Consider the following 11123-nt stretch of genomic DNA (forward strand, 5'->3'; position numbering starts at 1 on the left):
AATAGTTGGAATGTTGGTTAATTTGTGTCTATAAAAGAAGTAACAGAGACAGGCCACACAACGACAATTTATCACTACACACAAGTACTTCCGGCACAAAGCAAGTGTCGTCCGCTTGTGTTACAACGTCCACTGTTGTAGCTGCGTGGTAAGTGTTGGTCTCGAGCATTCCTCTCACAAGCACCATGTTGCGTTGCGAGTTGCATAATCTAGCGATCGGCGGCATGTCAAGCTGCGACATCATGTCCCTCTGCGAGACAGCGGAGTGGCTCCCAGGAAGCACGCAGTTAGGTAGTAGACGTCTCCCTTCCATCTTGATCTAGCCAAGGCCAGAGCTAGTAGCCGTTTTTTGTAAGCTGTACTCTAGACCTAGACCTCTACAAGCCAGCTGGTAGCTCAGCCAATGCTCCCTCCGCTTACGACTAGTAGCCACCTTGGGAAACACTGCTGTAGCTGCGGTGCAGACATTCTATGTTCAGACTTGTTTCAGCATCGCAGGTGCTACAGTTAGCTCTTCTTACCATGTTTATGATTCTGGAAGGTTGAAGTCCCATTTTACATGTCACTACAAGAGCACAAGAAAGGCAACAACCACAGTAAAATTTTCACTTTGGCTGTGGTCAATGTCTTTCTTGTGCCAAGTTAATTCCCATCCTTGTCAAGCCCTTGATTTCGTGCCACAGTAATATTGCACAAATATGAAATTGATAATCATATAAAGAAGTAATAAATACAATGCAACAAAATACTTTTTGTCAATACGTAGCACTTGTACTGAAATAGTTATCCCAATGTTCACAAAGAAATGTATTTATGCTCTGTGTATTGTTCTCCCACTCCTTGTAAAGTGCTCCTAGTAAACAAAAAGACAACGGTTTTCACCTAAGCTCGTGCAAGTGCATGCATTTCTAGTGATCAAATTGCACCAGCACTAACCAAGTTTAATGTGTACCGAAATTGGTAATGAAACATTATTGAAGGTTTTCATACAAAGTATGACATCTGCCTTTACGCATGTGCAGCAGAACAAGCGACTTTACATTATGCCGTTTATATTAAAAAAAAAGATTAAGATACAGCTTAAACAAGTGTAGCAGTTCAGTCGAAGCACACACTGAGTGCACATAAGGCATTGCAGTCCACTCATTTTGTTCAGCGATTCTCAACATTCGAGCACCATGCCTGTAAATAGTTCTACATTTTTAGAGTAAGAAAGGGCAATTGGTTTGTGATACTATTGGATCAGTATTAGCATAGGAACGCGTAGGGCGCGGCGTAAGGGGCTCAACTAAAATGCCTTCCTCTAGTTTTATTTTATTATGATAAGTAAAATAATTTTAGTCGTTCGTGGTGACGTCGCATGTACAGCTGTTCGAGTCCTGCGGTGTGCAGTAGGGCTGTTGGGCATATATTCCAGCTGTAACAATTAAATATAAACCTGACTGCCTTGCGTTGGACATTTTCTAGTTTCACTCTGTTACTTTCGGCCCAGGAATCCCATACTGCCGCAGCATATTCTAATAGCAGTCGTTCATGGGTTTTATAGGCTAAACGCTTTATTTCTTGAGTAGATTGTGCTAGTGTTCTCCTCAAGTAATGCAGTTGTATTAGGGCATTTGTTTTTCAATATACGAGATATGCACGTTCCATCGAAGGTCAGTGGTTATGTGAATTCCTAAGTATTTAAAGGTAATTACAACTAAGAGAGGTTCGCTGGCTATGCGATATGTAAAACTTAAAGGATTCTTTTTACATGAGACAGTCATTGCTACGGTCTTTTTGGAATGCACAGTCATTCGCCATGTCGAGCACCAATTTTACATTGCAGATAGGGAATCGCTTAAAAGAAGTTGATCGTCAGGACTAGAAATTTCTTGATAAATTATACAATCATCTGCAAACAGTCGCATGTATGTATGTATGTTTTCAGCAGTGTCGTTAATGAACACTATAAAGAAAAGGGGACCTAGGACAGAGCCCTGGCGGAATACCGGACGGAATCCACTGGGTCCGCACCAGAAAGGACACCATCGACAACTACACTTTGACTTCTGTGCGAAAGATAGGCTTCAATTCACGAGAAGGCAATCGCGTTTTAATATGGGTTTTAATTTCTGCAATAATTTGTGATGTGATACGCAGTCGAACACATTCTCGAAGTCAAGAAAAATGATATCGACTTGACTTTGCCTATCTAATGCACCTGCGAAGTCGTGGACAGTGGCAATCAGTTGCGTAATAGTGGAAAGACCGCGAATGAACCCATGCTGTCGGTTATCAATAACGTGATTCTCCTCGAGAAAATTGGTTATGTGTTTACAGATGATGTGTTCTAGCAATTTTGCGGAAATGCACAGAAAAGAAATCGGCCTGTAGGAAGAAGGTACTGACGGATTTCGTTCTTTAGGAATCGGAGTGATTCTTGCGAATTTCCAATCTGACGGCAACTCTGAGCGTTTTAGCGATTTCTTAAAATCTATGGTGAAGTACTTCGCACACCACTCAGCATACCGGACTTACTTGGAGCTAGGACAATAAAGTTTTTCATACGCACAGTGTGGAAATTGTGTTTAGCCTTACTGATAGAGTACGGCAACGACTGGCGTAGTGCGGAAATATTATCAGTTGTGGTCGGCAAAATACGTTTTGTATGCTGACGTCTTGCTTTTTTCAGTCTACGCCCCAGACGCACAATGTCTTTTGTCATCCATGAATTGTTGCTGCGCACTATTTTCCATTTTCTTGGCACGAAATCATTTATGCACCGGTGAACTAAGTTTTTGAAGAAAGCCCAGATGTACTCAACAGAAGAACTCTGCGATTCATACAAACAAGAAAAAGAAGAAAACAAACTCTATAGTTCATCTAAAATATCGACGTCACTTGCACGTGAGAACAAGGGAATAACTGTCTCTTTCTTCTGAAGCTTTGGTGTAGTGTGCAGTTCCAAGGTTAGATTTAGCATCTTGTGGTCTGATATTCCTTCTAAGACGTCCGCGTGGGACTTATGGCATAGCAGGTTGGCGGTAACAAGGAAGAGGTCCAGAGTTGACTGTGAGCAATTCTGTACGCTGGTGGGCTCAGTGACTAGCCGAGTCAGATTATGCAAGAGCACCACGTTGAGGAATGATTGACAGGCACTAGTAACAGCCTCTTGAGTATCGGTTAACCAATTTATTGACGGAAAGTTGAAATCCCCTGTCAATAAGTTAGCAGAACGGGTTTCATTTTGGCATAAGAATTTATTAAGCTTTTCTACGAATGTATTATTGGATTTCGGTGGGCGACAAGATCCCCCCATGATTAAATGAAATTCCTCAAGGAACACTTTGACTGTTATACTTTCCAGCCCGTCAATGTTTGGTAACCTCGACACTCGCAGAGATTCTTTGTATATTATTGCAATGCCACCACCACGACCATTTCTGTCACTCCGGAAGATATAACTACACGGTGTTACTTCACTGTCATATATATCTGGATGCAGCCACATTTCCATCACTACAACATGAGGGTGATGTGCTAAGATAATGCAGTCTAAGTCAGTTAATTTGTTCGCTATACTTCGGGCATCGACATTGATGCACCGAAACACCGGGCAATCATTTATTCATTGTGTTCATTTTGGACTGCGGCTTTCTTGAATGATTGGAACCCTTTTCATAAAAGTGCTGTCCCATTGAAACATGTGATCATCTATCTTAATCTTATCGTATACAAGTTTTACTTTCCTGCCTTCTTTTGTGTCCTCAGCTGCACTCGCCCAGAGTATTTTTCTAATTGTCCTTGTAGCAGCAGAAAAATCCTCGGACAGAGAGTTCCCCTTCCTTAAATTTGTGACAATTTTTAAGTACATTCACTTTTTCGCCGTGGTTGAACAGTTTAAGAATTATTGGCCGAGATTTGTTTGCTTGTTTGCACCCTAGCCTATGGATTCTCAATCAAGGCGACCTGTAAGCACAACTTGTCCTGAAATAAGTTCACCACTGTCTCAGAAAGTGGTGCCGAAGTTTCATACACCTTTTCACTAATGCTAAATGAGAAGATTATTGCGGCAGCTTCTATCCTCAAGGTCACCCAGTTTTCTTATAAGACTGGACAGTGCTTTCCAAACCGGTAATCTTAAGAGCGTAGTTCTTTTACAGTTGACATAGATTCTTCTACCTGCTTTACCTTCTATTGCACCCAACTGTTCTTGCATGGTTTTCTGTCCTTCGAGTAGCTGGCGAAGCAGTTCCTCAGTAGTACCGAGCCCAGGGTTACACTCAACGTCCCCACACAGCAAGAGAAGAGCAACAAAAACATTCTGCAAGTGCGAAAATAATGTACACACACTGTGAGGGCACACCAGCTGGATGAAACAACGATCACTCGTTCGAATGGAACCATATTTGTAACTAACCTGCGTAAAAGGCAGGAATGGGTTCATCGTGATGTTGTTGGACTGCCAGCCGGTGTGCCCACTGACGGAATCCCAGACCGAGCTGTTCCGTATGTAGGGTGAAGACGACGACGTCGAAGGGGGCGGTGTCCAGCTGTTGGTGTCGACTTGATGTGGCAGTTCTTGTGCGCAGACTCCATTCAAGTGAGCCGAGCCAACTCGACACACTGCTTCATTCGTTGCACTGGCCGTCTCGTCGTTCCAAATAGCAATATCAGCATAAAAAGCAGGAATGGGTTCATCGTGATGTTGGACTGCCAGCCGGTGTGCCCACTGAAGGAATCGCGAACCCGAATACGTAGGCACAGGGATGCGAGTAAGTCACCGTCCGGCTTGGAGAGCAGCCGCGAGAAGGGAAAACTGCGTTCGGATTGAAATTTCAGACCTTTCCGCAGAGCGTAGCGATGCTTTGCAAACACGATCGTTGGCGCGTATTGTATGCTCTGCACTTGTCAGCTCAATATAACCAGACCTGGTGAAGGGCCCGTTAACTCTCAAGTTACTTCGGCAGGTAAATGAAACTAAAATTTAAAGAAAACTGAAAGACACCGATTATTTGGAACAAAGCACTTGCCTATGCCCAGCACGATTACGAAGTTTTTCAATAATATTTCATTCTTTTCTTCTCCAGTCCACAACACCGCCAGTGGTCGCCAATCCGGGACCCTGGCCAAAAAGTTGAGACCTCTGGTCGAAGGCGAGAACAAAAAAATCAAGGCGTATGCTTTTTTTTTTCAGGTCCATTCATTGCCCTACCCATGCAGCAGCATTCAATTGATACAACCAACTTGAGCAAATCTTCCAATAGTAATTATGTAAATATTGCACTAACTTCATCAAGACGGAAAGCAGGGACGTTAACCTGATGCACTTGCAGTTCACTACCCTGCACTTGGGGAAGGGGTAACAAGTTACGAGAAAGGGAATTGAGCACCAGCCGCACACTTCGAGCATTTCAGCTTGTTTGAAGCATAAATGATGCGTTATGTGACAGCAGAAGGGCCATTTTGCAACATAATCATTGTTGCTGCATATAGACTACAGAGTAGAGTGCCTGTTCACAGCATCCCTACAGAAAAGCTGTGAAACTGATAAAATAATCTTTTTTTTCAATCTATATTTTATGCCTCCCAGTCTATTTTCTTTTTCTATTTCCATGGTTGGCAGGTGTGCATGTATTAATGTATGTATGAATGAATGAAGACTAATGCAACTGAATACTGCGTGTTTTTGAGAAAAGGCTGTTAATCGTGTGCTCTGCCAAAAGACATGCATACAAGAAAAAGTATGCACATTCTCTTTACAAGGTTTATTACATGGCGCAATGGGGTGTTCACTTGTGCTCAGTCTTTTCCTTGTGAGCCTGTGCTTTCCTCTGGGCCAACAGAACGTTGCTCAATTCATCACGCTTCCTCTTGCCACGCAGGTGGGTGCCCAACTGCAGAGGGGACGTAAAAGAACACTGGGTTAAAATGCTGCTGCAAGTAGCATGCTACAGTAGGCTTTAATTTCAGTACCAGTACAATTTGTCAAATTCACATACCACATCACTGCAGCCAGTAAATGGAAAATTCAATGCCGTTCATTGTTTTCTGAAGTCCCAATTATTATTCACTGTGACCCAACCCACATGTCCATACAACTTTGCCCTTTTCTCGCACTACACAGGGAATACACCGTTGCTGTTTTAAACACATTAGGACCTCAAGTGATTCTCCAGTGATCTTAGGTGAAGACAAGCATTCTAGAGGTGTTTTTATGAAAGTACAGTGGAGCCCACTTATAACGGCCCCACTTAAGACGAACGCTCGCTTATCACGAACAAGTCCCGCGTGACCGTCAAAATATACGTTTAGGCTATGGCGCTCGGTCTCAGCTACAACGAACGCCCGCGAGCCTAGCCGATCGGCTACAGCGAACGCCGTAGTGTCGCGGACCACTTTCCACGTGGCGAGATCCGCCAACCCTGTGCTGTGCACGCTCCGAGAATTGGCTTTCCCGCGGCGTCTCGCCGGAGGCACGGAGGAGCGGCGAGGGGATCGCGGCGATAACGAGACAGAAAAAAAAATGCCAGCCCAGCACGCATCAGCAACGTGAACACACAAGTCGAAAGTGCCAGCTCATTCGCCACGGGACCCCACTCGCCATCGTCAACGTCAGGGCAGCGGCGAAGTTTTCCACCAATTGACAACGTAGCACGTGATCACGTGCTTTCGTACCCCCTCTTCTCCCTTCCCCCCCTTAACGCCGCGCCTCACACGACTGCAGGACTGTCTTTTTCTTACTTGTGGTTGTGCTAGCGTTGCCGGCGTTGTTTCCTACTGGTGTGCTCGCGTGCCTATCCGAGATGGCAGATTCGCCGGCGTCTACTTTGACAGTGAAGCGAAAAGCTTTGGACTTGGCCACGAAACTGTTGATCTTGAAAGACCTTTCCCAAGGCGCGAAAAACCACAAACTGGTGAAAAAGTATGCATTGTCGAAATCGACAATATCCACGATACTAAAAGAGAAGGACAAAATCTACAAGAGTGCCGCTACGGACTCCGCGACGAGGAAGCGCCTACGAAAAGCCACATACACAGACGTTGAAGACACGCTTCTAAAGTGGTTCCTTGATACTCGAGCACGCAATGTTCCCATCAGCGGGCCACTGATGTTGTCCAAAGCAAAGGACTTAGCGTTCCTCCTGGACTTCCCAGATTTTTCTCCTGGCAATGGCTGGCTCCATCGCTTCAAGCTCCGCCACGGAATTATTTTCAAGACCATTAACGGCGAATCGGCATCGGTAAGCGACGAAGACATCAACACGTGGATGTCTAAAAACTTGGCCCGTGTATCACGTTATGCTGAAAGGGATGTGTATAACGCCGATGAAACGGCGCTATTCTATCAAATGCTGCCTGGCAAAACGCACACTATGAAGGGTGACAAATGTGCTGGCGGCAAGCACAGCAAAGTTCGCATAACTGCTTTTGTGCACCAACATGGATGGAAGCGATCGATGCTTGCCATTTGTCATCGGTAAATCAAAGAGGCCACGTTGCTTCTGCACATATGTACCAGTGCGTTACAGGCATAACTCGAAGTCGTGGATGACACGCGAGTTGTTCGCGGAATGGCTTATTGACTTTGACAGCAGCATGCCGAAGAAGGGCGCAAAGTTCTGATTCTCGACAACTGTACCGCCCACGATGACCAAGCTGTCTTAACGGCAGTCGAGTTGCTTTTTCTGCCGCCAAATGTAACTTCAATAGCGCAACTGCTGGACATGGGTGTAATACGGTCGTTTAAAGCGGCCTACAGGCGCTGTGTTGTGCAGCGGATGCTGATTACAGTTGTTCGCCCCGCTGCCAATGTGCCTCTGCAGGTCTCGCTGTACTCGGCGATAGAAATGATCAAAGCGGCGTGGATGGAAGTGACACCCGAATGCATCCGGAATTGTTGCCGGCTTCGCTGACGCACCTGAAGCAGGCATTGAAGACACTGAACAAAGCCAGCCTGACGACGACTTGTGGCGACGCGTTGTTGACGCTAACCTGGCCGGCTGCGATCTTGACTGGCAAGATTTTGTTGATGTGGACGACGCTGCTGAAGTTGCGGAGTCGTTTTGCGACGAGACCGCCGTCCAGGAAGTGCGCGCATCAAGCGACGCCGAAGCATCGGACAATGACAACGATCCGTCGGAGCCAGCACCCGTAAGCGCGACCAAAGCAGTGAGCCATATTGAGGCACTTAGAAATCTTGTGTATTTTAAGGCATTGGGTGACTAACACATCGCAGCTTTGAACAAGCTTGAAACCACCGTCATTGGGTGTGCTCTGATGAGGCAGACAACGATCAGACTTTTTTTCTCAATAAATTTTTGTTTTGATTGATGTCAATTTTTGTGTGTGGCCCACATAACACGAACTTCTGGATAGAACGAACGAATTCCGCGTGACGCTCGGGTTTGTTATAAGCGGGCTCAACTGTAATAAAGTACCACAGCACGCAAGTTTTCCCCTGGAACTTAGTTTAATGCAAACCAGATATAAATTATAGCAATCATGCCTTCACGGAGCCTTTGAAGCATGCCACGCATGAAATTGTTACTGCACAGCACACTTTCCCAGCCTTCACTGAACACATCTAATGCTTTTCCTTGTTGCATATTGTATACATCTGAAAGCTGCCTTGACTTTAAATACAATTTTTCTCAACTGCACCCTAACTTTCAATATGCTAATTCAGCTTTTTTTATGTCACTAGACACTGAAGATCTATTTCAGAACATGTGCCTTTCGATTAGTTGTCTTTCTAAGCAGAAGTAGGTGCTGATAGACATGAAGCAGGATTCATGCTGCTTCTGTACCAAAGAATCCAAGGATTTTCAGACTTTCAAGGCCAAGCCATTACATTTTTAAGGACCATGCATCTACAGTAATGCTAAAAAATAAAACTGCTGCTTAAGTGTTTAGCTGATGCTCAGAATCTCTTGAGCTTTGTCTCTGGCAGCCTTCCTTGTGCCGTTTGATTTCACAATGCAAGCGACCTCACATTTAGCCTCTGCTGTCTGTGCATAGCTATCTGCAGAATCTTATCTCAGCCACCGCTGCTCCCATTTTGCCCTTTTAAAACTTTCAATTTCCCCCTCATGACAGCACTTATTCAGACCCATTGCTTGATACTGCTGCCAACAGTTATTGTACTCCGAGCAGAATACAGTGCAACATATTAGGCGGCACGTGCTATGAGCTGTGAAACGCGTAGATCACCCACAATGTATAAAGTTGTGGCAAGATTTCTGTGTACGGTTTCCAGAACTGGACCATTCTATTATCAACTAGCTTTCCTGCTACCACACCGTTGTTCTGCAGGTTTTGTGTATCTGCATCCCCTTTCACCTTGCAGCAGTGAGGGGCACTTCTGAAGCAAACACCACAGCAGCATAGTTTCGCATTGTAAGTGGGCTTTCGCGCTCACGTGTACTGCTATCAATTCCGCCACACCTCACTGCCACAAGGCCGTACAGGCAGTTCTCGCATATTAAAAGATTGCAATGGTGTACAGTAAATTATAAGGAATGCTCCATATTTATGTTGACCATATGAGTGCTTTTGCATGTTGGCTCCGTCAAAATGCAGTTAAGAGACAACCCACTACCACATAATGCTGTCACTGCAGCATGTTGCCATGTAAAATAGTTAAATGGACGGTAATTGCACACACATTTTGTCATAGCCACATAAGTACTGACTGTAGTCACGACCGGCATTTGTTCAGTGCGAAAGTCTTCCAAATTTTTGCAATAAGATTCAATGCGCATGCATAAATACCCAGAATTTTCTGCCCCCCCCCCCCCGTATATAAGAACTGGCATCATTTTTCTACAACATATGTTAACAGGGTATTAGAGGGAACAGAGAATGAACCTCGTCCCCTGACAAGCATCCGAATCCCTTAACACATGTCCTATATGGCACCGGCACAGTAGTTGGCATAAGAAAAATGCCTTTTTGACAAAAATGCGAGACTGCCAACAACATTCCAAATATTCACATAAAACGCACACCGCAAAATACAGCAAGGTGGCCGCGAGGATGTACCTATCCTAGGAAATCAATATGCATTTAACATAATCGTTCGATACTGTCGTAGGAATTAATGCCTTCTTAAAAAAAGTCACAATTGTTCAGCAAATAAATATTTTGCTACTACACTTGGTTCTACAAACTAGTTTCACCGATTTCACTTAACCAGTGAAACCAGCCCCGGAAGCAATGCCTCCAAGCTAAACTACAGGCGCATCTACCAATAGCAGGCTCGCGCGAACAAAATTAGGACGCAATTACTTTGTGCACCAGTTGCCTCTCAACATGCTTGCGAGCGAATTACTGTGACAGCTGTGCGCACCACTGTATCTCCGAAAAACAACACACGAACTTTCATCATGTAACCACCAAAGCCTCGTAATGCGGGACATCGCGGTAAGAGCTTACCCTTTTTTTGATGAACTTGAGGGCACGCTTATCCTTTGACACTTTCAGCAACTCCATTGCTCTCCGCTCGAAAGGTGCAAATCCACAAACCTCCCGGATGAGATCGCGGACGAACTTAGTGTGCTTTGACAGGGCCTGGTTAAGAACGGAACAGCGGTTAGCGTGCAACATGAGCTAAAAGAGGGGCCCGGAATCAGCAGAAGCAATGATACTTACGCCCTTTCGCCGCGATGGTCTCGGCTTGGATTCATTTTTTGTGACTCTGTGGCCCTTTTCAAGGCCTACGGCCAATTTGTAGTGTAATCCCATCGCTGAAAATAAAACGACACAAGAGAGGAATATCAGCTACAGGCTATGACGGCTCGTAAACACAAGTTCAGAGATGCATTAAAACAGCGACAGTGCAAGCCTCGTCACTGTAATTTTATCTTATTAGAGAAATAAGTAGCTCAAAGAAACCATATGACAGATTTTCAGCAATTGTGCTGCTAAATTAAGCACGATTTTAACTGATTTTAACAGATACAACAGAACCTCACCTGCACAGTTTAATGGAGGCAGCCGAAAAGGCTTCTGGGATTTACTTATGTTAATTCAACCCAACAAGGGCAGCCGAGGTTAACGTAAATGTGAGACTGAAAAGATTAGAAATTTAATTAAAACATTTACATTTAGAAAGTAATCATTTAACTAAGTGTTTTTTA

General features: G+C 44.6%; 1 protein-coding gene across 1 annotated transcript; it reads right to left on the bottom strand.

Moving 5' to 3' along the window:
* Positions 1-5735: 5735 nt before the first annotated feature.
* On the bottom strand, positions 5736-11053 carry RpL36 (ribosomal protein L36). The gene is made up of 4 exons (XM_050188165.3): positions 10959-11053; positions 10636-10730; positions 10420-10554; positions 5736-5879 (listed from the first exon to the last, which is right to left on the bottom strand). Exons 2-4 carry the CDS (start codon positions 10726-10728, stop codon positions 5775-5777), a joined length of 333 nt encoding a protein of 110 aa, XP_050044122.1. The 5' UTR covers positions 10729-10730; positions 10959-11053; the 3' UTR covers positions 5736-5774.
* Between the last annotated feature and the right edge of the window lie 70 nt (positions 11054-11123).

Source organism: Dermacentor andersoni, chromosome 2 (genome assembly GCF_023375885.2).
Source record: "Dermacentor andersoni chromosome 2, qqDerAnde1_hic_scaffold, whole genome shotgun sequence".
NCBI lineage: Eukaryota > Metazoa > Arthropoda > Arachnida > Ixodida > Ixodidae > Dermacentor > Dermacentor andersoni.

Bases quoted from the DNA above. Each gene is read 5' to 3' on its own strand.
- RpL36 (XM_050188165.3), bottom strand. From the start codon at position 10,728: ATGGGATTACACTACAAATTGGCCGTAGGCCTTGAAAAGGGCCACAGA. The intron at 10,555-10,635 runs GTAAGTATCATT...GTTCTTAACCAG, and splicing joins GACCATCGCGGCGAAAGGGC to GCCCTGTCAAAGCACACTAA. The intron at 5,880-10,419 runs GTAAGCTCTTAC...TCCCCTCTGCAG, and splicing joins TCAAGTTCATCAAAAAAAGG to TTGGGCACCCACCTGCGTGG.